Here is a 27,359-nt window from a genome sequence, read left to right as displayed (position 1 = left end):
AAACATTCTTTAAATTAATCAATATTAATTTATCGATTAAATAATACCTTTACAAAATAATAATATTTCATGGTCCCATTTATATTAATTTAGCGAGGTTTTACCACTCCCGAATCGCATGTCCCTTACTTATTTAAGGGTCCGTTTGGCCATGTGATATAAAATCACGATTTGAAATTATGATATGAAATTATGAGATGGAGTTGAAGTTTTTCCTGGACATGCAGTTTAGACTTTTTATATTGTATGTTTTTTCATAAACATAAAAAATAATAAGTTGTAAAACTATTAAAATTGTCCCAATTCTTTATACAATCTTACCAAACAAATAAAAATTTATAAAATCGCACAATACATTATCACAAGGCTATTCTAAAAAATACAACATTTATTAATCAAATCTTAATTTAAAAATAAAATAAAATTGAACATAAGTTTTAGTGTTTAAGTTGTTAGTAGCTAAGAAAAATATTTTTTAAATTAACGCCACTATAACTAGTCTTGTCCACTTAATATAATGATGACTTGTTATTATTATTATTAAGTATTGATTTGAATGAGGTAGTAATAAATATGATTAAAACTAATGATTTTGGTGAATATAAATGGTAAATGAAGAATTGATTTGAAGTAATTTTTTTAATATTGACAAGAATAATCGTTATATGAGATATAAACGATTTAAAAAGTAATGACCTAAATAATAAATTTCATTTACATATGAAATGAATGACTAATATATATATATATATATATAAATTAATTGTGGGTTTTCTTTTTACAAAATATAAATTTTGTGGATCAATTTTGATATTTGGAAAATCTCAAATCATGAATTTTTGGAGAATTTAGAATTTCATCTCATTATATGAAATAATAAAATGGAATCATCACATGTCCAAAACCAAACGCCTACCTAATATGATGTCTTAGTTATGCCCAAAGCCATTTATCTAAAGAAAGATAAATAAATTTGAAAGAGAACAATTAATACTTTCTTAATTAGTCAAAAAATTATTTTGATTAAATATAAAAGTTAAAATACCCTAGAGAATGAAGTATGATTTAGGTTGCTATCCCACTATTAACAAGATTCACAAGTACGGTCATAAACTCATAATAGGTGCTTAAATCCACATGCAATTCAATCACAAAATAAGAAAGTTTTGAAAAAGTAGTACTTCAAAGTGTAAATGTGGAGCTCTAAGTTCCCCATTTAGTAAATATTCTTAAGATAACGCTGGGGAACTGAAGGCCAAAAATTTGGACTCTGTCAGATTCTCCATTTTTGGTTTTAGGGCGGGAAGCTGAAAAAATCAACTTCTTCTTCTCTGTTGTTATCGTCCTTATTTCTTCTCTCTCTAGGGTTTTGCTTATTGCTGAAACCAATTTAAATTTCAAATCCGAAAAATCCCCAAATTTTCACTGAAACCAGTTGTTGTTCTTCTTTCATGCCACTCTAAGCTAATCCAAACCCATAATATGACACTGCGAAAGGGTTCTAATGTATGGGTCGACGACAAAAGTTCCGCTTGGGTTGCTGCTCAAGTGACTGATTTTATCGGTAAACAAGTCCAAGTTGTTACTGAATATGGCAAGAAAGTGAGACGAACACTTCGTTTTGATTTTTCTTTGTTAATTTTGGTCAAATGGGCTGATGGAAAATGTGAGTAAATTTTGTTTTTTTAGGTATTGTCATTACCGGAGAAGCTGTATCCAAGGGATGAAGAGGCAGACCATGGAGGAGTTGATGATATGACCAAATTGACTTATTTGAATGAGCCTGGAGTTTTAGACAATCTTCAGAGACGATATGGTCTTAATGAAATTTATGTGAGTTGTGAATTTATAATCCTTGGTATTTCTTTTTATATACACACTATCTTCCAACTATATAAATTAAGAAAAAGCTAGGATCTTTTTATTGATAAGAGTGTTCATGTCTACACATAGTTAAGATGCCACTTCTAGCATTAATTACTGTTTTAAGAAGGATGCTTTGGACGTGGAGCAGGGGGACTGGTGTAGTCTCCTGATAGAGGCAGAAGTATGGGGGGGGGGGCAGGGGCGGCTGCCGCAACTGATTGTATAGTGTTTAGTTTGAAGGAGGAAGGAAAACAAAAATGCATCACAATTAAAATAAAGGTTCCTTATCTTATTTCTTGAAGCATTGTGATTCTTTGTGATGAAGTAAATAAAGTTTCCTTTTATGATCCATGTAGAGTTCTAGCAATAAGATAATTAAATTCCAGTATCAACCAGCGCCAATTTTGGTATAGTTCCGGGTTCTACGTTGGCTCCGATAGATGAATAGTAAATCTACCTTGTTCTGAATGTCACTTTGTTATTCGACTAAAATGGGTATTAAGACACTTTATTGACTTTTATTCACTATAGCAGATTGATTTTCCCCTACACCACTGCAGTGTGTTTGCAATATTTGCTAAAAGTATATCCTTGATAATATTTTGGTGAGGAAAGAATGAAAGCTTTCCTGTGACTGCTTCTAAAATATCTTGATCATGGATTTTGACATATGTTGTGCTTACCTAAATGTTGAACCAAAAGCTACTGTCATCAAATTATGTGCGTTATTTAAGAATCATCGTTCGCCTGGTTGGGTTTCATCAGGTGCATTTTTTTGTCTTCATTAGCTTAAATAACCATTTTCTCATATGCTCTAACACCATCATCCTACAGGGTGCGTTGCAACATAATTGATTTCCCCCTTTTTTCCTTAAATAGACATATACAGGAAGCATCTTAATAGCTGTCAATCCATTCACTAAACTTCCACATCTGTACAATGTACACATGATGGAGCAATATAAAGGAGCTCCGTTTGGTGAGCTTAGCCCTCATGTGTTTGCTGTGGCTGATGCATCATACAGGTTTGTTGACTTGTCATTTGGGGATTGGTGACGTTTACCTAAAGTGAATCAATTAGTGATTTGTTTTTGCTCAAATTTTCCTTGTTAGGGCTATGATGTCTGAGAACCAAAGCCAATCTATATTGGTTAGCGGCGAAAGTGGAGCAGGGAAAACAGAGACCACAAAGTTGATAATGCAATACCTTACCTATGTTGGTGGTCGTGCTGCTGCTGATGACCGAACAGTTGAACAACAAGTTCTCGAGGTACTGCTGCTTACTGGTTTTATAGGCAAAACATCAAATGGTGATTCTGTTTGCAACTTTAGGAATTTCAATTATTAGGGTCCTTTCTATTATTTTCTTCGAAGGGTGTCAATTTTTGTTCAGCATGTCAACATAGAGCGTCTCCCACTAAGACTGATTGCTTGGTGATCTATTAGCTTCATTAGAATGCCTTTTTCAATTACTTCATCTCGTATACTATTTTTTCAAGGACTATTGTTGTCTCCATTAGTGAGAGCAACTTTTATTTTTAATATTAAAAAAGAACTTGAAAGTAGCAGTCAGGTATGACTTATTATTCACCAAACACCAAGAAAGTGCAGCTTTCAATTGGGTCAGAGTACAGATAATATTCTTCTTTATGAGCTATGGAGGAAACTAGCTATAGTTTTTTCTTCAACTTCACACATATGACATCTATTTTACAGTAAAATACTCCACTTCATTAGGTTATCCTGTGAGAGGCAAATTTTGTTGATTGCAATCCACCAAAAGTGTGCCACCTTAGGAGGTGCCTTACTTTCCCAGATTGCCTTATACATTCACCTCTCCCTGTTGTATAGAAAATAATATTTTATAGCTAGATTTGGCAGTATAAATACCTTTATTATCATTTATTGACTCTAACATGTCATTGCGTTCATTAATCCATTCCTTCTCCAAATTGAGACCGTCCTATTTCCAATTTGACAAGTTTCTTCTTCTTATTGTAAATAAATTCCTTTCTCAGATCGGCTATAGTTGCGTGCAGTGCACTACCAAGTAGAATCTATTGGGGTTTTTTTCTCTCACTATGAATCACTCAATAACTTGTTTTCTATGCCCATTTTCAATTTTGAATTGTTTGAGAGGTTTGACTTCTGGCTAAAGGCTTGTTATATACTTTCACAGTATCCATCTTCATGAGGGGTTTGTGCCTCCTTAGTATGTGATATTATAAAAAAATCACGTACTTCGCAGAACCACATTAAGCGAGGAAAAATGTTACAATACGTTTTGAGCCTCGCCTTAGGGCTTACACGCGCTTAAAGAGCACTGATAAGGAGAAATAAAGAGACATATCCTCTATGGTTTTTGCTCTCATCTGACTGAGATTGGATCATGGTTCAGTTTTAGATAATTCCCATTAGTCCATCTATTGTTACTTTGGAGGATGTTTTAGTCCAGACTTCTATGCATCTCAATTGCACCCGAGGTAACATCTCCAGAAACTTATTGGATGGCGGTTGAGTCTAACAGTTTGCCGAATGCACCCACGAAAGAAAAGAATAGAGGTCAAAGCATTTCACATATGGTGTTGGGGGATGTCATATGAGAGAAACCTGTTGGTCGCTTCATGATAGATCTTCATGATAGATCTGCATGCAATAATGAATGTTCCCGTCAGGAAGCTAATGTGGCTCAGACTGGGAGGGACGGCATCCTTCCTTTTCCAGATGTAAAGAACCAAACATCTTATTCCATTACCATACCAAAAATCCACTTTCCTCTTACACGTGAATTAACTGCATTCTTTCTTCATCCAATATGCATATGACACTCTAAAGCTCGTTGAATAAATTGTACTGTCCTTTACTTTCATTGCTACAATTAGTTTCTTGCCTAGTCTTCTGTCATCATCAAATCAAGTTCTAATGTGAATTCGGTCGTGATCGCTACCTCAATTCTTGTTGCTTGGAGATCATCCTCATGGTTCTTTTTTCAGTGTCCCCCCCACCCCCCATTTTTTTTTTTTGCAAGTTCCATTGATGGTTGAATTTGGGTTGATTATTTTGCAGTTCAAAAAGTTTATGTTGCTAATTCTTAATCCTTTTTCATTTTTGGTCTAGTCTAACCCATTGCTGGAGGCCTTTGGCAATGCACGTACTATTAGGAATGACAATTCAAGGTGTGTTTTCAACTACTAATGGTGGTCTTGCTAACATGTATCATTTGATGCAATCAGCGCTGTTCATTATTTTAGCAGTGAAGGTGGTTTTGTTGTCTTTTTTAAGAGCATTGTTTTGTCCTTTATATGGAATCTCTGCTTGTCTTGTCTTTCACCTTCTTACAATGAAACTGGTTATTTATAGTTTGTTGGAATCTTTGAACTCATACTTATTCAGTAAAGTGATATCGAACATAGGGAAATTGTTCTTGAGGTCTATTGAATTATGATTAATGCCTCTTATCCTTGTTTCTTGCAGTCGTTTTGGCAAGTTTGTTGAGATCCAATTTGATGCAAGTGGCAGAATATCTGGAGCTGCAATTAGGACTTATCTTCTGGAGAGATCTCGTGTTGTTCAGCTAACAGATCCAGAGAGGAATTATCACTGCTTTTATCAATTATGTGCATCTGGAATGGTATTTTCTACCCTCCGTGTGCTCAGTTATGATGTTTAATTCATGATATTCTTTATGTCCGAGGTGAAATGTGTGTTCTAATATTCTTTTCCCTGTGAGTGTATTAACTTCAATGTGGTGACATTGATGTGCACATTTAAATTGTTCTAAGTGGCCAAGTTATGCGATTTGACCATCAGAGAAAGTTTAAGGTTATTTCCTTTCTATGTTCTTACTTCTTCAGGATGCTGAGAAATACAAGCTGGGTCATCCTAGTGACTTTCACTACTTGAACCAGAGCAAAACCTATGAGCTAGATGGAGTTAGCAATGCTGAGGAGTATACCAAGACAAGGAGAGCTATGGATATTGTTGGAATTAGTCAGGAGGAACAGGTTCTGCAACTGTTGTTTGTTATCCTAATCAGTATTTCTGTATTTAGTAGCATTCCTATTCTACTTCACTAATTACTACATTGCATCGTTCTTTTAATAACAGGAAGCAATATTTCGTACCTTGGCAGCCATTCTACATCTAGGAAACATAGAATTCTCTCCGGGCAAAGAACATGATTCATCAGTTATAAAAGATGAAAAGTCTAGGTCTCATTTACAGATGGCTGCTAAGCTTTTTAAGTAAGTGGTTCTTCTTCTCCTCCTCCTCTTCCTGGCAACACATTTAAGCTTTTTGTTTCTCTGATTTGCTGATGATTTTGCTGGTTGATGAATGATTATCATGTCCTTTATCATCTCTTTGATGATCTTTCTCCCTTGACAAATAATTATATATTGCCCGCTCTCTTAAGCTTCTTCGGCTCTCAGCGAACGATGCTTTTTTCTCTCTTAGAATAATGTTCATTACTCAATTTTGATTTGTACAGTTTGTATCGGTGAAATGGTTGTGGTACACTCAATGTCTCTCTGTTTTATGTAGTTGGCAATTCGTTATAATGAATATGCCATCTTCAATAGTTATTGCAATAGTTCTTCATTTTTTTTCTTGCTTTTCTGTTCTGTATTGGCATTATTCCTGATTTTAAGACATCTTAGAAAAAATATTTAGGAAAGGATAGCACTGTGTATGTTGTCTTATAGGATAGGACTAATTTATGGGTTTTTATTTTAACTTTTGCTTGATAAAAATTTAATTTTTCAAAAAATGTAGCCTAGGGGACGTGAAGATTCAAACTCAGAACTTTCAAAAAGAGGGTAGGTAACTGGAGTTTTGTTGCCTTATTCACCATGCTTGGATTTAGTGGTATTTGTATCGCCTTGAGGGATTGCTGACTTCTGTTTATCTTTACCTTCTTTACATTTCTTGTCTTGGGACTTCAGTATTGATATTATTTGAAACCTTTCAAGCTCTGTCGTATTGCTTTATAAGGGTGTTAAGTTTCCTGTTTTACTTAACGTCTTGACAGTCCAACTGATCCCCAATTCCTCTTTCTCTAAAGGTGTGAGGTACAACTGTTGGTGACCACACTTTGTACAAGATCAATTCAAACTTACGAAGGAATCATCATTAAGGCTCTTGATTGTGGTGCTGCTGTTGCAGGACGTGATACTTTAGCGAAGACTGTTTATGCCCAATTATTTGATTGGTAACCCAAAATCCTTTACGGCATCCAATAGTCAATGTTCTACTTATATAAGTTGATTATATAAGAGTATTGTACATCGCTTGCTTGTTTCAGGTTAGTTGAAAAAATCAACAGATCTGTTGGGCAAGATCCTGATTCCCTGATACAAATTGGAGTTTTGGATATATATGGATTTGAATGCTTTAAGCAGAACAGGTTAGTTACATGTTATTGTTTTTGCCTATTGTATTCTTTTGAAACATAATGTAATATAGCGAACATAACAGATTGCTGCGTTACTTAAAGGTGGAAATAAAGGTTATTTGGAGCCCTTCTAGAATCAGATTCGTAAATAGACACCCAGAAGCCGTAGATCAATTATTTCTCTCAAGCCTCACTTTTCAACATTGCATCCTCTTTACTGCTGTTATTGTGAAATTTGAGCCTTCTGTAGTTGTGCAATGTCAACTTAAATTAATCATTGGGTAAAAGATAAGAGCTCAAGATTGTAGACATATGCTTCTTCACAGCTGGTAAAGGACATGCACATATTTTCGGGAAAAACATGTTATGAAATATATGGAAGGCAATCCATTGTTGAGCTTGGTTGATGTTTAGCACCTAAGAGAAGTGATTTGTATTTTAGATGTGAGCTCACAAGCCTTTATTGGAATGCTATAAATGCTTTACTGGAGGCTTAATTGAATTTTGATAAGTACACTAGCTTCCTGACAATGATTGAAATTGTTCTACAAATAATGTTTTAGAATAGCATGATAGTTGGCTATGAAAAATCTTTAATTAATCTGGTATTACATAAACATTTCTCAGCGTAAATTGGAGATGAGAGGTTGAGAAGTTATTGGATGTTCATAAATGGCAAAGTCTTGGAGTTATTTTGGAAATATCTAATCACTTTAGCCTCTGAGTATTGTCTTCCTGTTTGGTCCACAATATAGTGGCTTGTTTGTTGAGTTGGTTCTTTCCACAAGCTACGAGTTTGAAACCAATTAGCTTATCATGTGCAGTCAATATGTGTTTAAAGTTGGAGAATTTTTGCATTTCGCATCAAAACCCATATGGGTTATGTCTTTTGCTTCATTTTAGGCTCTATGGACTAAATGTTTGAGTGACCCAAAAAAAAGAGAAGAAAAAACAGTTTCTGGCGTCTTTACTAACATATAAGATTGTCGTGAAAATTCAGTGCTTTTTGATTATTTATCACACTTGTAGAATCCACAAAAATCATGGTGGTAAAGGGCTAAAGGCCTCCAATTTTTGAAGAAGAAAGGAATCCAAAGAGAATTTTGGCTAAATGGAGTTACAAATTATAGAAGCTAGGAAACTTAAGAATAAGGAAATCAGAAACTGGAGCCATGAGGGTTGAAGCTTTGATTAACTATTTGTGCTCTCTTTCACCAAGGATGAGCTGCATCCTTACGGTTTGAGGATCAACTTCGTACCCTCTTTCAGATAGTTAGCGCTTTGCATGAGATGAGAAAGTGTTGGTAGATTTGGATAAGAAGGCAAAAATCACATTCCAACCTCAATAAGGTGGATAAGGTGCAAGAACCTAAAAAGCAGACTAAGATAAGTTATTCAACTAGGTAATGCGTTTAAAAGCCGTTATGTAGCACTTGAGAACAAGAAAGCAGACATGCACACAAACAGACTTGCAAGATTAAGACAAGGCTTGACTTTATTAGTCTTATCCCTACGACCCTTATTCTTCTAAGGGGATAGACAAGCCTTCTTTCAAAGTCTTTCATTTTCTTAGAAATGCCAATGCGGGTAAACTATTCTCCAACTCCTTACTTAATGCCGCAATGGAGTCCCAGGACTTCAATACGCTTAAAAATTAGGTAGAAGAATAAGGTTTGTAGCATTAGAATTTCACACTTTTACATGTCCCTTTACAAAATGAAGTGATCAACAAGATGGGTGGTTATGGTTGTCTTAAACAAGATGACTTTATTCATTAATGTTTTGGATCATTTCCTGGGGACAAATTTGTAAAAACCTGTTTGGAATTCCATTGTTTAAGCTAATCTTTTTATTTGACTAAACATAATGGAGTGTCACCCAAATTCTTTCTTTTTTGGCCCGATAAAGAGGAAATGCCAGTTCATTGCATTAAAGATGAAATAATAAGAAACTGGAGACAAAAATCACTATGTGATTCTTCCTATCTATCCCATCATTGGTGGACAAAGTTGCCTTGAACATGTTGCTGGTGGTAGGGATCACATAGAATTAGTGAGGTGCACGAAAACTAGCCCGAACACCACAGTCATAAAAAAGATGAAATAAAAAGAAATACACAAATGAATATTTACTATTTTGAACTTGTATTTGACGTAAAATAATAGAGCGCTAAATTTTGATTTGCAGATATTTCTCGAAAAAGAAAAAGTACACAGTTGTAATAAATATTTTTTGCATCTAAATATGAAATAAAAAGAAAAATAAGTTGAATCTCCATTATTTTGGGTAAAACCTTTTTAGATGGCTAAAAACACGCGGTCTAGCCAAGTTTCTTTTCTATAGATTTGGCTAGATAAAGAAAAATATACACAATTAGAATAAATATGCATTGTATCTAAAGAAGAAACAAAACAAATACACACTTGGAATTCCATTAGTTAGGCTAAAACTTTTTATTTGACTAAAGATAATAGAGTTTCAATTAATTCTTTTTAATTAAATTTAGCTTGTAAAAGAAGAAACACACAATTAGAACAAATATCCACTGCACATTAAATGAAAAAATATAAAAAAAACTAATTGAGGTAAAATATGCTTGGTGTATTAAGAAGTGAAGAAACATACAATTGTCACAAATAAATAGTTCCAACTAAATTATTGTATATGGCTGTGACAACTAACGATTCTCTCCAGTAGAGTAAAGTTCTCTTTAGACTCTTGAGGGACACGAAAACTTCCAAGTGCTTGATTGGAAAGCAACCATTTTTTTCCTCTTCATTGCAAAACTGGCGAAACTATGTCTCCTAAAATCTCTCGGCCCAATTAAGAGAATATCACCCTATGTCCTTGTTAGCACTTGGGTGTCGAATTAATTTGTCCATTCACCAAAAGCTTCAGGTTAGCTATTCTATCTCTAGCTCAAACTATTATATGGAGATTGAAAACTCCAAATCCCTATTAATGATCCTTTTTCCTAACCTTAATTTCTTTTGTCAAGCAAGTCAAATTACATGCAAGTTCTTAATGTTTGCAACCATTTAAAAACAATCTTTACGAAAGTACCTTAATACACAAGGATCAACCCTTCTTGAGAAGATTTTAGTGTAAAGAATCTATTATCGTCATTCCTACTCTAAATTCCATAAGCCTAGTTATGAGTTTAGCTACTCATATCTAGCTGTAAATAATAACTATTATAATTTTAACTACTGAAGAACATTAATGTAAAAGAAAGTAAACAACACCTTTGATTAATGCAACTCTTGCCAGAGTATCATGTTCATTCCACAACAATCTATTAAGACACTATAATTAAATCCTAAAAACTGAAGAATAATGAATCTTCTATGCTACGAGTAATCCCTAACTTCTACTGACAACATCTAATTCTTAGGATTAATTTGTAACCCTTAAAACATTGTCTTAATGACATATATATAACAATAAGGTTGAAATCCTAATCTCGATTGAACTTTACTTTGACTTGGTCAACTTCAGTCCGGTTAATAGAGTGGTTGCGGTGTGGATCCCATTGTGTGGCTCACGGGGTTGCAATGCGGAGTCTATCTCGAACTCCTGCCTCCTTCGTGCATTGCAAAATCATCGCAAGAAAATCAAGTCTTTGAATCTTCGCTTTGAACAGGTGGGGTGAGGCCCAATGCGCGGTAGGCAGCCTCGCCCCACTAACTCCTCTGTTGTAGTCCAATTGGCTACATTTTAGTCCGAGACACTTTGCTTTGCACTCCAATCCATCTTTTGGGTCTTTCTTGTTGTTTTTGGCCTGAAATCATCCTAATCATATGTGAGAAATATAGAAAAAGAATATTATTGAATTGTTGTCTCTACATTATTATAGAGAGACCCCTATTTATAAACACTACAATAGACACCTTTTCCAAGTATGACACTACAATACAATCCTTTCTAAGTAAGACACTATATACTGATCCTATTCCTATTCTAAGTAGAATTGTATATACCTATTACTATTCTAATACTCCCCCTCAAGCTAGTGCATACAAATCATATGTATCTAGCTTGTTACAAATGTAATTAATATGAGGACCGATGAAGAGTTTGGTGATCACTCGACTTCACAAAATTGATAGTCAATATCAATGTGCTTAGTCGTCTCATGAAATCCTAAATTTGATGCATAATGTCAGTCTATCTCAATGTACTTGCAAAGACTGTTTCAGACCATAGAGTGACTTACGTAATCGACATATAAGGCTACTTAACTCATCCTGAGCAACAAAATTAGGTGGTTGCTCCATATAGATTTCTTCACAATGCAGTGGTTGTCGGAAGTGCTCAGAATCTAAACATGCTCATGTTCCGAAGTATTAGATTTGATGGCGGGAAGTGGTCACAATTTGAGAAATAAAATTATACGGGTAGGGTTGGAATGATGGCACGATCTAACTGAGAAAGAGAGTTATACGGGTAAGATTAGAATGATGGCACAACCCTACGCAAACCAGATTTGAGGAGTCACTAGAAAAACGAATGGAACTACGCAAATCAAATCTGAGGAGTCACTGAAAAGACACAGTGCTATGCAACTTAGATATGAGAAAGTGGTTCGGAAAAATCCCATGGTACTACACAAATCAGTAATGAAATAAAGTAGCCCATGGTACTATGCAAATTAAATATGAAAAGTAGTCCGGAAAGATGCACAGTGCTACGCAAATTAGATATGAAATAAAGTAGTCACCAGAAAGATGGCACGGTGCTACACAAATTAAATATGAAAAAGTAGTCACCGGAAGGATGGCACGGTGCTACACATAAGATATGAGAAAGTAGTTACCAGAATGATGGCACGGTGCTACACAAATTAGATATGAGAAAGTAGTCACCGGAATGATGGCATGGTGCTACACAAATTGATTGTGAAAAAGTAGTCACCGGAAAGATGGCACGGTGCTACACAAATTAAATATGAAAATGTAGTTACCGGCAAGATGGTGCGGTGCTACACAAATTAGATATAAAAAAGTAGGCACCAAAAAGATGGCATGGTGCTACACAAATATCGACGGATATGAACCGTAGAAAGTCACCAAAAATTGACGCATGGTGACCTGTTTGATTGAGTTTTCTTCCCCTGAATACGGGGTTCATACATATATCATTGACCCTACTTTTGTAAACATAATCATTGGCCAGATGGGTGACATGTATGGGTAATAGCCACTCGTCAGTAGCAGAAGCTCTTTGGTTCTCTACCAACATCGTTGAGGCTCTGATATCATGTGAGAAATATTGAAAAAGAATATTATTGAATTTGTTGTCTCTACATTATTACATGGAGACCCTATTTATAAACACTACAAAGACACCTTTTCCAACTAGGACACTACAATACAATCCTTTTCTAAGTAGGACGCTATATACTTTTCCTATTACTATTCCTATTTTAAGTAGGATTGTATATACCTATTACTATTATAACATCATATCTATTAGCTCATCATAAGGAATTTTCAATAAACACGTGAATATTCATAAGATTATCTCAGAACTTGGCTAAATCATGAGTAAAATATGGCGTTTGAATGCGTGAATATACCCCATATTAGCGTGCACCAAATAAACAATGTCAAGTTCGTGCATGTGTGTGAGGGGGTGGGTGTTCTGAGATATTATGTCAAGATAAATCCCCAGGACCTGACTGTTTCACCATGGGCTTTTACATTAAATGCTGGGAGATTGTAGAACATGACATAATGAAGGGATTCCAAGATTGTAAAACATGACATATTGAAGGGATTCCAAAATTTCCATGAGCAAGAAGTGTTGGAAAGAAGCTTCAATGCTACTTTCATTGCTCTCATTCCCAAGAAGAAATGTGCCACTGAGTCGAGATATTTCAGATCCATAAGCCTGATAGGAAGCATCTATAAAATCTTCTCCAAAGTCCTAACAGAGAGATTGAAAGAGAGATTGAAAGGGGTGATGGAAAAATTGGTAGATTCTCATCAAATGACATTTATTAAAGGTAGACAAATTATGGACACAGTCCTAGTGGCAAATGAAGCTGTAGGCTCAAGAATGAAGTAGAAGAAAGCAGGAATATTGTGTAAGCTTGATATTGAAAAAGCTTATGACCAAGTTAACTGAGGATACTTGCTGAATGTTCTGGAGAAGATGGGATTTGGGCTGAAGTGGATCAAGTGGATAAAATTTTGTATATCTTTAGTGAAATTCTCTGTTTTGATTAATGGTGCACCAATAGGATTCTTTGGAGCTCAAAGGGGCCTCAGGCAGGGGATCCTCTGTCCCCTTTCCTATTTTTGCTAGTGACGGAGGGACTTAACAACATGCTCAAAGCAGCTAACACAAATGACTGGTTGAGAGGTTTTGATGTGGCCAGCGATGGAAGGGAAAGTTTGGAGGTGACTCATTTGCAATATGCAGTGACACACTCATCTTTTGTGGGGCAAAAGAAGAACAACTTAGATATCTGAGAGTAATATTGGTCCTGTTTGACGTAATCTTTGGGTTGCATATTAATTGGAGAAAGAGTTTTCTTTATCCCATTAATGAAGTAAATAACATGGAGGCACTGAACATAATCCTAGGTGGACAAGTTGGGGTTCTCCCAACTACGGTGCTAAATCAATGTCTAAAGAGATCTAGAGCAGTGTAATAGTGAAGTGTGAGAAAAAACTGGCTAGATGGAAGGGGCAATACTTGTCTCTTGAAGGAAGAGTTACTCTAAATAACTCAGTCCTAGATGCTATGCCTACTTACATGATGTCTTTATTTCCCATTCCAGTAGAGGTCACAGACAGATTGTACAGAATCAGAAGGAAGTTCCTATGGCAGGGAAACAAGGACAAGAAAGCTCACAATCTGGTAAAGTGGAATGATCGGATAATAGAAAAAAATATGGGGGTTTGGGTATTAAAAATCTGTAGAATCATAGCAAAGCCCTCGGAATGAAATGGTTGTGGAAATATGCTAATGACAAACATCCATTATGGAGAAAAGTCATTAAAGCCAAGTATGAGGAAGAGAATAGGTGGATGACAAAGGAAGTAATTTCCCCATATGGAGTGAATCTGTGGAGATCTATAAGGGCCTTGTGGGATGATTTCAAGATCAAAACCAAGGTTAAGGTTAGAAATGGGGAAAAGACAAGCTTCTAGGGAGATGACTGGCATGAGATGGGGATTCTAAGGAATATCTACTCAGACATCCACATCTTAATGTTAAATTAGCAAAGAACAATTGCACGAATGTGGACACCTGATGGGTGGGAAATCAGTTTCAGAAGACAAGTAAATGACTGGGAAATCACAAGAGTTGCAGATTTCCTTAACACTATTGGCCAATTTAAAGGAACACAAGAAGGGGAAGATGTGCTTTGGTGGCAGGGCAGTGACAGAGGAACCTTCAGGGTTGGCAAAGCATACAAATGGTTGAATAATCACAATCAACAGAATGTCAACTGGCCCTGGAAAACTATATGGAAAGTGAATATACCCTACAAGGTATCATATTTTATTTGGTGCCTATCCGAGGAAGCTGTCCTTACACAAGACAATCTGTAGGGGATAATTTTATGTTCGAGATGTGTTTTCTGTCGAGAACAAGCAGAAACTGTTCGACATTTGTTCCTTCACTGCAAGACACATGTCAGCTTTGGAGGCTATTCATAAACCTTAAAGGTTTCTCCTAGACTACGCCAGGAAAGGTTACAGAGGCCCTTCAAAGTTGGGAAGAAGCTGGGGTTCTGGCAAGAAGCATAAGTAGGTGGAGAGTCATACCAGCTAGCATATGGTGGACATTCTGGAAAGAGAGAAATGCTAGGTGTTTTGAGAACATAGAAAATAGTATAGAACAAATCAAATTGAATTGTATGTTGATTCTATGTTTTTGGTGTAATCAGATTCGGTCTAATGATCCTGTATCTATTACTGATGTGTTAGATTCATTATAGACACGGGATCATAGGATCTGGATTTACTTGTAAATATGGCCTTAGTACAGCCCATGTACTGATGTGTTTCTATCAATAGACACAAAGTTACCAGTTTCACAAAAAAAAAAAACTATTCTCGTGTGGCACAAAGTGATTTTAAGCAATCATGGGTTTTTAAAATATAATTGGAAGATGTGATATTTCAAAAAACAGGCTTTGTTTAGACCCATGGAATTCATTTTCCAGGTGTTCCTCTCTTTTCATCTCTCAATTCTCAATTAGACAATAGACCACTAGTTTCTTCATGCAAGTCACGTGGATTTACAATTTTCTTGTGAACTTATTCATGGCTTTCCAACTTTCTTTTAGGGATTTGTTCATTTGCCTGGAATTTCCATTTCTTTTGGATTGCTGAGGTGAAAAATCACTCAACTTCTGCTTGCCTTTGTAATTACTATGACCCTTTTGTGTTATCAGGAGACTGATGATTGGAACTGAACTTCCAATCCTTTATTTGGAAGACCTCGGCTCTGTTGAATATTGGTGCTCCTTTTTTTAGGGGGGAGGGTTGGAGATAAATGAGTGATTTTTTCTGAACTTAGGATAAATTCCGTCAGACGCATCGCCTAGCAGAAGATAGCCTATCTATCACCAAAAGCTGACAATAGTTACTACGGTGTTTTAAAAATCTATCTTTCTTCCATCTGGAGAGAGTTCATGAAAACCAGGCCATGAGTCCAACTGAATTTTTTAGACTAGGCAAATGTGAATAGCTTCCCAGATTTTCGATTTTCAATTTTCTTCCGTTGTATAAAAACCAACCTAGCAGCAAGCAATTGACAGTCTTGTGCATTGTCTATTGAATGTGACCACTACTACAATAAAGAAATAAATAAATTAAGAAGGGTGCTGGGAATTGTTTGGCCATTGTTTTTGAGTTTGTGACATGCTTGACATGAATCACTTGATACAGTTGAAAAAGACCATACCACCCTAAAACCTTGGTGCATCATTTACGAGAATTTAAGGAGCCGCAATTCCATCTATCCTTTTTGCAAGAGGTTTCTAGCTGGAGCAGTGTGGATTTCCCAGGGGAGCTTACTGGTTCTATCTTCACTTGACTAGGTTCTAGTTGTTAAACATATGGGATTAGGTAATAGTGTATAGCGTTAGGAATGTCAATGTTTTCCAGACATGTGCTCCATTTGCCTTGTTATTGGGTACTTGGGTGAATATTTGGGACATTCGAAAATCAAATTACTTTTTGTGCACCACGTGTGAAGGGAGTCTTTTCTGATCTCCTGCATGGTGCAAGGCCATAGCTCTTGTAGTGAATTCAATCCTTACTAGTCTCAAAGGACATCGAAAAATCTTCGTTTTTGCAACTTTCTATCATTTAGGGGTCGTTTGGTGGGATATATTAGGAAAAATAATACTCCCTCCATCCCATTTTATGTGACACCCTTTCCTTTTTAGTCCGTCCCAAAAAGAATGTCATGTTACTACAATTAGAAATAATTGAACTTTAAAATTCCCTTTTATCCTTAATGAAATGATTTACAACCACACAAGTATCTAAGGATTGTTTTAGACCACAAGTTTCAAATGTCTTCCTTTTTTTTTTTCAAACACCGTGCCTAGTCAAACAGTGCCACATAAAATGATATGAAGGGAGTACATGCATTAGTCATGGTACTATTTAATTCTTTATTTGATAGGATTTTCAGCCTATGTATAACTAATACATGTATTACTTATACACTCTATAACTGAATAGGGTGTATAACTAATACATACCAAACCATGATATGAGCAATACAAGGGTTATTAATATAAGTATAAGCATGGGGTTAAAGACAAACCTATCCTTGATACACCAAACCAAACAATGGATAAGAAATAATCCCAACATTACAAATACACCTCATTCAATACTATTCTTATACACTCTACCGAACGTCCCCTAGTTTTAGTAGATCGTTCTCTACCTTCTCATTAGTAGAGTCTTCTTTCTTATGGAAGAAGAATGTTTGGGCTATGCTCCACAGCAGTTGTTCCAATTTTCAGACTGTTTTCACCGTTGTGATATTTTTTTTGTTTTGACAAAGAATGTTATTTGATTAAGAATGGGAAAATCTCCCGTATATAAGCAGTATGCGAAGACGTAGAGATTCACAGCATAATATGATTCTCTACAAATGACACTCAATCACCTAATCTTTGCTGTTGTGAGATTACCAAGCAGAAATACCAATTTTGTTTTGAACACTGTCATCAAATATGATATGAACACTCTGTTCACATCGTGACCCTGATTTTCTGTATGAACATTGAAACCAGTGCATCTCCAGTAAAAAGTCGGGTTGACTTCATAAACTTGGACTTGGTGATGATATTCAGTTATCCTGAGGCTATTCTGCTGCAAGTTTCTATACTGTCATCTTACCAACTCAATTAGCAGTAATATTCAGTCTTTTATGTTACCAAATGCATCTCGTGGGCAATTCATGTTTGTGTTTTAAACTCAATGTTTTAGATTCCTGTGAGTTGTTATAACTTTTGATTGGGATATCTGGGATGCTTCTCATAGCTTTACTTTTGAGAAGGATCTTGGTCTCCAAACATTGCGATAACTGGAAATTGGTACCTGAACATTCCAATAACTGATTTATCTGCACTATGCAATGTACAGCTTTGAGCAATTCTGCATCAATTTTGCAAATGAAAAGCTTCAGCAACATTTTAATGAGGTAAGTTGTACTTGTCTAGGATGAATTATCCTTCTAATAAAAGAACTGGAGATCTTATGAATCTTAGTACAAGCTTGCTATTCTGCCTTGTTGATTTCAGTTTTTCTTCTTTCACCCTTTACTTATTTATATCTATCCTGTTAAATCTTAGCATGTATTCAAGATGGAGCAAGAAGAATATCAGAAAGAGGCGATCAATTGGAGTTACATTGAATTTATAGACAACCAAGATGTTTTGGATCTAATAGAAAAGGTTCCACACTTTTCTCCTCATGATCTGTTTTACAGAAAATTTCATGCATGCTATTTCTTACTTATACAGTAGACTCTACTATCAATTTGGTGATGTGACAAATGGAACAACGTATGCAACTCTATCAGAATGTTTTGGTATACAAGTAGATTGATCTTGTCATGTGGTTGAGAACTTCAAATTGATTTGCGTAATCTTAAGTTGCAACCTACTGCAAGGACAACGAGTTTTTGTGTAAAGTTGTCAGCTGACACTGTACGTTAAACGTTTTTTACCACATATTCATGTAAGAAAGCATGCAAACTTGGATGTGCTAAATTTCTTTGGTTTGTTATGAATTTGTATTACTCGATTATCACAGTGTATACGTCTTATCACTCACCGGAAATTTTAAGCTAAATAAGATTTTGTTGAAGAGGATACAACCATGATACTTTGTGTTTGTATCTCCCACAATATGTCATTTGCCACTTGGTGTGTTACTTAGTTTGGATGGTGAACTTCAAAACTAACTATTCATTAATTGGGATTTTCTTGTAGTTTCTTGTCCTATAGTTTTTGTTATTACCGATTGTTCTTGTGCTGTGGTTATTGAATTATTTGGCTATTGTTACTGGTTCTTATTTTCTGAATGCTATGTAATGCTTTCCCTATGATTTACTATGCCCTCTTTACTTTTGTACTTTTCTTTTTCAAACTGCTTTGATATGCCTTACTTGAGCCGAGGGTCTTTCGGAAATAACATGTTACCTGGCTACCTTCATGAGGTAAGGGTAATGTTTGTGTACACTCTACCCTGCCTAGATCATACTTGTGGAATTACACTCAATATGTTGTTGTTGCTTGCTAGTATCACATGTATTTATTAACGTGAAGGTTCACTATGTTCAAATTCTAACAGATATATGGGAATAATTTACTTCTGAATATGCGTCTTTTCCTGATGTACAAGCATAATTTACCAGGAGCTGACTTTATATGTCGCAAAATACGAACAATTTCATCCCAATGACTATCACAAGGGGAAGTCATGAACTGACTTACAACACTCAGAGGAAAAGAGATCAGGTCTAGTCACTGTGAGATAATTCAACTTTCCAACAAGCCGTCTATACCTTTGAAGATTACTGAGTGGCTGCCCCTGTCCGGGAGGGAGTTTAACATTTGGATCCATAGGAGTGTCAATGGGTCTACATCCCATCATTCCTGTCTCCTCAAGAATATCTAAGGCACACTTGCGTTGAGAAATAACAATACCTGATCTAGATTGAGCAACCTCAATGCCTAGAAAATACTTCAATATGCCTAGGTCTTTATTCTTGAAATGCTTAAAGAGATGTTGCTTCAAATTAGTGATACCATCTGAATCATTGCTCGTGATAACAATATCATCAACGTAAACAACCAAATAAATACATTGATTCAGTACAAAATGTCGATAAAACACAGAGTGATCAGCTGCTCTACGAGTCATGCTAAACTGCTGAATGAACTTCCCAAACTAGGCTCGAGGAGTCTGCTCCAGACCATAGAGTGGCCTGCGCAATTAACAAATAAGGCTACTAGACTCTCCCTAAGCAACAAAACCATATAGACTTCTTCCTCAAGATCACCATGAAGTAAAGCATTCTTAATGTCCAACTAAGAAGAGGCCAATGACGAATGTCAACCATAGATAGAGAAAGACTGACAAATACTATTTTAGCCATGGGAGCAAAAGTGTCACTATAATCTAGCCCAACTATCTTAGTATACCCTTTGCAACAAGGCGAGCCTTAAGTCGATCAACCTGACCATAAACCCAACGGCAACCAACAGTAGATTTACCTGCAGGAAGGGAGACAAACTCCCAAGTACCGCTCGTATGCAAAATAGACATCTTATCAACCATGGACTGCCTCCATCTAGAATGAAAAAGTGCTTCACCGGTAATCTTAGGAATGGAAATAGAGGACAAAGATGATACAACGACATAATGGGGATTGGGGTATAGACGATGATAACTCAAGGTATAATATGGGTTAGCATTTCGAGTGGATCATAAACCTTTTTTGAAGTGCAAGTGATTGGCTAGAAGGAGGAGAGTCTGCGGTATTCAGCGCATGACATGAATCATCTTGGACTAGTACGGGACGCGGACGATGATGATAAGTCAGGAGTGGTGGCACTACAACAAGAGATGGAAAAGTAATCGTTGATTCTTCAAAAGTCTATACAAGTAAAACCCGAGGTATGGGTTAGACATCAGATCATCAGGATGATCAGAAGATGCATAGTAAGGTTGAGAGTCAAAGAGTGTGACATTGGTGGACATAAGGTATCAATGAAGATCATGTGAAAAACAATTATACCTTATTTTGAACTCGAGAGTAACCAAGAAAGACACATTTGAGGGCACGAAGGGCTAGTTTATCTTTTCCTGGGGATAAGTTGTGAACAAAACATGTACTCTTAAAGACACGAAGGGGGATAGAGTAGAGATGTGATTGATGAAATAGTATGGAATGTGGAACTTGATTCTGAATAGAAGATAAGGGCATTCTATTTATTAACTAACAAGATGTAAGAATTGCATCTCCCCAAAATCGGATTCAAGGAGAAGAGTATAAGCAGTCTCAATGAGATGCCTGTTCGTCCTTTTTGCTATACTGTTCTGTTAGGGGTGTATGGACAAGTAGTCTGGTGAATAATGCCTTGGTGAGTCATAAACTCCTGAAATTAGGAGGACAAGTATTCTAAGGCATTATCACTATGAAAAGTACAAATATAAACGCCAAACTAATTTTGTTTTTCAACAAAGAAGCTTTTTGAATATAGATTAATAACTCATAACGATCTTTCATTAAGAAAACCCAAGTGCATCTTGAATAATCATCAATGGAACTAACAAAATAAATAAAATCCTAAGGTTGAACTGACTCTACTAGGACCCCAAAAATTAGAATGAACTAATGAAAAAATAGACTCTGAACGACCCTCAATACTACGTGAAAATGTAGCACGAGTGTGTTTCCCTAGTTGACACAACTCACAATATAATGTGGATATACTAGACAAATTAGGCACCATCTTTTGGAGTTTAGATAGACTCGGATGTCCCAAACGTTTGTGAATTAGATCTGGGGATCTGTAACAGAGCATGCTTTGAAGGAATTTGAAGATGTATCCTTTTCCAATTAGGACACTATATTATAATCCTTTTTTCAAGTAGGATTCTATATATTATTCCTATTCATATTCCTATTCTAAGTAGGATTGCATATACTTTTCTTGTTCTTATTCATATTCTAACACTAGTAAAAAGAACACCTCTCAACTACCTACTAACCTTCTATCTTGTATACAACCTCCATACCCCTCCTATCTAAGGTCATGCCAATGGTAAGTTGCAGATGCACCATATCCATGTACGAGCATAATTTACTTCTAAAAATGTGTCTTCTACCGCAATGCAACTTTCTTGACTATTGGGAGAAACAAAGGAGAGATTTTTATTATCCTTCGGGGTGGCCCAGTGGTTTGAGCTTGGGACTTTCATGTTGGAGGTCTCAAGTTCAAAACCCCTTGCCAGCGAAAGCAAGGGGTTTGCCTTCTGGGTCAAGCTCGTCGCACCGGGCTTGCCTAGTGCGGGTTACGTCTCCTATGTGGTTTGCGACATAGGAGTGGGGGTTTTACCCTGTGCGCACCCAAAAGGGTAGGGGCTGCGGGTTTCCCTTGTAATCAAAGGAGAGATTATTATTGAATTGTGTTGACTACATTATTACACTAAACCCTTTTTATAAACACTACATTATAATCCTTTTCCATGTTGGAGACTATACAATCCTATTCCTATTCTACCACTCCCTATCAACCTGTTGCATCTTGATAAATGTAACTAATACGAGGGTCAGTGAGGGACTTGGTGAAAATATCTGCAAGCTGATTACTTAACTTTACAAATTTCGTAACAATATCTCCTGAGAGTATCTTTTCTCTAACGAAGTGATAATCAATTTTGATGTACTTAGTCCTCTCCTGAAATATCGGATTTGATGCAATATGAAGGGCCACTCGATTATCACACACAAGTTCCACCTGATTGATTTCTCCAAATTTTAATTCCTTGAGCAACTGTTTGATCCAAACTAGCTCACAAGTTGCTACGAGTCGATGTTTTGCTTCTGCACTAGATTGAACAACCACATTTTGTTTCTTACTCTTTCATGTAACTAAATTACCTCCTTCTAAAACACAATATGTAGATGTAGAGCATGATTGATATCAGAAATGTGAATTGAATCACCATTAGAAGATTTTCTGGTTTATTTCATTTTGATTTGTCTTCTATCCAGCATTATTAAAAGCCGTCACTCAGTCACTTGAAGTGATGAAAGAATGCAAAGCCAGCTTCATGGTTGAAACCATGTGCTGTAGAGAAGTGCGCGCTTTAAATTATGACGTTCTAAGTGATCTCAATGTGAAGCAGTTGGTTCATTGAATCACAACTATGAGAAGTTAGATTACTAATGACATTATTTTATATTGAATGCTGAAATTATTTTTAATTGCAATTTGATTATTATATTACTATATTCACGTGTTTGGTAGTTTCTGATTTTCTGTAATTTGTGTGCTTCACTCACACATTGAGCTTCAAGTCGCAGGAACCTAATTGTGTTTTGTGCTTTTAGCGTTTTGCTTTTTTGCGCAATTCACTTTAAGAACTGCTCTATCTACACTGTGAAGCTGGGCTTTTTCGTTTGACCTACTCAATGTTGAAATGTTTTGCAGAAGCCTATTGGGGTTATTGCTCTTCTGGATGAAGCTTGGTATAAAATACGTCGATGCAATTTCTGACATTTATTCTCTTTTAGAAATCATGGGTGTAACATCTCCTTATCTTGATGTATTCACCATTGCAGCATGTTTCCAAAGTCTACACACGAAACTTTCACAAACAAGTTGTTCCAGAATTTTCCAGGGCATCCACGATTAGAGAAGGCAAAATTTTATGAAACAGATTTTACCATCTCCCATTATGCTGGCAAGGCATGTCAAACTAAGAGACATTTGTAACCTCAGTTTATGTTCACGAAGAGAATGATTGCTATTGTTACTCATATTTAAGTGCTTTTTTTTGTAGGTCACATACAAGACAGAAACATTTTTGGATAAAAATCGTGATTATGTTGTGGTAGAGCACCGTAATCTGTTATCTTCTTCGGAGTGTCCTTTTATTGCTGATCTTTTTCCTTCCCTTGGAGAAGAATCTTCTAGGTCATCATACAAGTTCTCTTCAGTAGCTTCTCGGTTTAAGGTATGAAGCTTATTCTATTGTGCAATTGTTTTCTTGCACATCAATTAACATCACAAGCTAAGAGATTACAAATTTTCTTGTCATCATTTGGCGGAACTAACACAAATCGATTGCTCGCATTGATGCTGGGCGTTTGGACATCTTTTTAGCCTAAATGTGCCATAATTTCTCCCCAATATGGTTGATACACTCTGGTGTTAAGTATCACCTCTTTATTTAAAAATTAAAGAGTAAAACGATTGTGATAGGTCGGATGGTGTTTATTTAAATTTCTGGCCAGTCAAATCTTTCAGGGAGTGGATTTTGTAGCCTTTAGGATTAAGAGTGCTGAAACAAATGGAGCATGTGTTGCTAAAGTAGAGGGTAATATGAATATTGTGTTGATTCCTAGTAAATTGATAGAGTGCCTATGTAAGTGTACATTGGTGGGGGCATACATCTTGTATATTCTGTATTGTTGTATACATCTATAGAATGTGATATTTGTTTCAGCTTTATAGATGAGAGCACATGCATTTACTTGTAAAGTGTCATTGTCATACTCTGGTTTGTAAAAAGCTTTAGGGTTTGAACTTTGTCTTCCACAATTCATTCAATCTTGGCCTTGCGATGTGCATTTTTTCTGAATTTCTGGTGCATTGGTTTGTAATCATCTTCTGCTTAAAGTCACAACTAAATGATTATGTGTGAAGGCTGGTTCTAGGTTGTGCATAAGTACCACCTTGAGCAGCTGTTGTTGCAAAAGGTTAGATTAGATTATATATATATATCTATGTATATAGTGTGTTTGTTAGATTATGTTTTCCCTCACTTCTTCTTCTCTGTAGCAACAACTTCAAGCTCTGATGGAGACACTCAGCACAACAGAACCACACTATATTCGTTGTGTGAAGCCAAACTCTCTGAATCGACCTCAAAAATTTGAGAATGTCAGCATCCTGCACCAACTGCGTTGCGGGGTCAGTTGATTTAGAATTTGTTTATTGCCATATGTCAAATATTTTGGTTCTCCAGAGTTCAGTCATCTTACTGATAAGATATGATTTTTGATTTTTTCAAGGGGGTTGCTTTATGCTATTTAATCTTGGTTTCTTGCATATGTTATTATATAGTGGAATGCGTGGCAGCACAACTGACCTTGTTTCATGCTTGCTTCTTTGTTTACTTCACATGCTTAATTTTCTTTCATTGTTCTTCATGATTTGCCTATTATTCTCTGATTCTATTTTGGAATGATATTGGATAGGTGGATTGTTTTCTCTATCATTTACCTGCCTGTTTTCTTTTTAGTAGGGCTTCTTGTTTTAATATCTGCTTGCAATTTTTCCCGCGTGGTTATCTTTTTTCATTTAACTCATTTCAATTCTTGAACTGTTGGTTAGTAGTGCAGTTTGCTTTTATTTTCTCTTTCGATACTATTGTTTCCTTGGCACTTTAAATTAGTCTCCTCAGCTTCTTTACTTTCCTTGTTTCAAAATGAGAAGCCAAGTTCCTTCAAAGAAAAAGCTTCAATGAACATATGTATGTTTGTTATGCTTCTTGTTACACATGTCATTCACTTTGACCAGAGTGTGATAGAGTGAATTAAGGTCTCTTTATCGTATTGGTTTCTTTAATCGATTTTGTTTCTAACATTGGGTCGCGCAGTGATGTGTCGAACTTCTATGGAACTGACTTTATATATTGCTTTCTTCTGCAGCCTTCATTCCCCAAAGTCCATTTCTTAACCATTTGAAAATGAAAAGGCCGTGCATGTGCCTTCTATTGAATGCAATGTTCTCATTTAACGGTAATTTGATACATTGCAGGGTGTTCTTGAGGCTGTGCGCATAAGTTTGGCGGGTTATCCCACACGCAGAACTTACCATGAATTTATTGATCGATTTGGACTGATTGTTTTAGACATGTTGGATGGAAGGTGGGATTGCTTTAGTCATTATTATAACTTCATTTGGTGAAATTATTTGACCCCCTCTTTTGTTTTGTATTTTTCTGTTTTCTTGCATTGGATTTGTAATGGGATGCTTGGAAACATCAACTATGACCAACAAGCATCTACATGCATATTAATTCATTGGTTAGTTTAGCAGAGCTACCAACTTAATTTTTTTTGCTAGTTGGTTTGGTTCTGTGACAATGTTAAAATGCAGATAAATATGGCAGTTGTTCATCCTAGTGTGATTTGCGATGTCGGCTTATGTAAGGAGGAACTTTTGTGTGGCTTGTTCTTTTTGCTTGGCATAGTTATCAAAGTTATTGCAGTTAACCTGAAGGAGGGTTATGGTATCCAGTTGAATCTCCATTCAGCTGAAAGTTCAGATTCAAATGGGAGTCTGTTTATCCAAAGTAGGATTTCCTATGTCTGAGAAGGATATCATTTTGCAGCTTCCACTTTTTGGTAGGCATAGTTATCATACACATTGCAGTTAACCTGGCAAAGGGGCGTGACTTAGGGTCAATTGTTTTGACTATTGGAGGAAATAATTAACTAGATGAGGGGAAAAAGCAAAAGGTGGAAAAACAAGAAACGTAGGTACAAAATATTACTTCCTCTAGAAGTTGAACACCATCAAACATAGAAAATGTATGAAAAGTTTAGGATAGAAGTTTCATGTGTTGAATCTTTTGAAAAGACCTGAAAGTGCTTAGTATCAAAATTTTCTTACATTGCTGATTTACAAGCAGTACAGTAGACGTTTAATATAGCTTTTACATTGGTAATGTTGCTGTTATGGATCATATGAAATATGAGCGGGAAGCTGAACCTTTTTGAGTTTGGTTTATCTTGCGTATTGCTGTATCCCAACCAAAAATGAAGAAAAAACATACTTGCTCAGGTACAAAGTGGAAGTAGGTTGCTGATAATGCTCGGATCAATATGTCAGTGGTTCACTCAACTTTTGTGTAAAGCTTGTTTTAACATAGTGCATGTGTTTCTATCCTTTTCTGCCGGATGACTATGTAGGTATTGAGCGTATCTAGGTATAGGCCTTTATGTTACTGGCTCAATCCCCTACTCTACAGAACACTAGCTGCTTCTGTTATGAACTTGTGTTTGTTCCACAATCCTTGTGCAGTGAAACAATTGAAATCTTTCTGCTTTCCAGGTTAACCACTTTGACTGGCTTGGACCAATTTTTTTATGATTTGTACTCCCTTTGTCTAAACTCGTTGTTTTTTTATATCCTAAAATATGTAATACCATTTCAGTTATAATGTTATTCTTTACTAGTTTCATATGTTTCTGGAAGATTCAAATTCATTTAAGTAGTAAAATAAACTTTTGATGTAACGTTTTACCTATTAAGCTACCTTCTCAAGTTATGTTAAACAAAAAAATTAAATTGTCAGTTTCCCTTCAATGAGTGACTGATAAAAGGACCTCTTTATATAAGTTATAACCTTTGCTGTTTATTTTCTCTACCACGACTTATATAAAATTAATAGCTAAAACTCTAAGCTGAGTCAAACACTAATGAGATGGATGAACTAATTTGTTATAGACTAAGAACCCATATATGCATTAATAGAAACTTAATCAAACAATGACTTCCCACAAAGTGTTACCAATCATCTATACACCTTAGAATTTCATGTGTGCTCGTAAACCGAGCAACAAATATGTATTGAAATTTGGTTTTGTGTTTGGGCAATCTTCTAACATTGGCTTGGCACCTACTTTAATATTTGTCACTTACTAAGAGCATTTTACTGCTGAACTGGACAGTGTTATGGTCTGCCTTAGTTTGTCAAGATTGAAGCATGCAATAGTTGGTGTTTTGGTAATTTAGTTATCTGGTTTTCTATTCGAAAATAAAGCGTGTTGTCACCTTCAACGTAGGACAGAAAGGACCCTGTTTGGA

General features: G+C 35.9%; 1 protein-coding gene across 1 annotated transcript in view; it reads left to right on the top strand.

Annotated features, from left to right (window-relative positions):
- The first annotated feature begins 1,237 nt into the window (after positions 1–1,237).
- The window catches only part of LOC125837663 (myosin-15), a 49,951-nt gene continuing 23,829 nt past the window's right edge, over positions 1,238–27,359 (top strand). The window contains exons 1-17 of the mRNA XM_049516744.1: positions 1,238–1,602; positions 1,690–1,833; positions 2,746–2,891; positions 2,980–3,136; positions 4,984–5,042; positions 5,341–5,497; positions 5,721–5,870; positions 5,974–6,110; positions 6,929–7,075; positions 7,169–7,270; positions 17,887–17,944; positions 18,096–18,197; positions 22,971–23,008; positions 23,102–23,228; positions 23,323–23,496; positions 24,324–24,455; positions 25,305–25,414. Of these exons, the coding sequence (XP_049372701.1) occupies positions 1,483–1,602; positions 1,690–1,833; positions 2,746–2,891; positions 2,980–3,136; positions 4,984–5,042; positions 5,341–5,497; positions 5,721–5,870; positions 5,974–6,110; positions 6,929–7,075; positions 7,169–7,270; positions 17,887–17,944; positions 18,096–18,197; positions 22,971–23,008; positions 23,102–23,228; positions 23,323–23,496; positions 24,324–24,455; positions 25,305–25,414 (2,060 nt within the window). The 5' untranslated portion in view covers positions 1,238–1,482. The remainder of the gene's footprint in view (positions 1,603–1,689; positions 1,834–2,745; positions 2,892–2,979; positions 3,137–4,983; positions 5,043–5,340; positions 5,498–5,720; positions 5,871–5,973; positions 6,111–6,928; positions 7,076–7,168; positions 7,271–17,886; positions 17,945–18,095; positions 18,198–22,970; positions 23,009–23,101; positions 23,229–23,322; positions 23,497–24,323; positions 24,456–25,304; positions 25,415–27,359) is intronic.

This window comes from Solanum verrucosum, unplaced genomic scaffold, assembly GCF_900185275.1.
Source record: "Solanum verrucosum unplaced genomic scaffold, falcon-dt-bn FXZP01000133.1, whole genome shotgun sequence".
Taxonomy (NCBI): Eukaryota; Viridiplantae; Streptophyta; class Magnoliopsida; order Solanales; family Solanaceae; genus Solanum; species Solanum verrucosum.
This window is presented reverse-complemented; position numbering and strand designations above follow the sequence as displayed.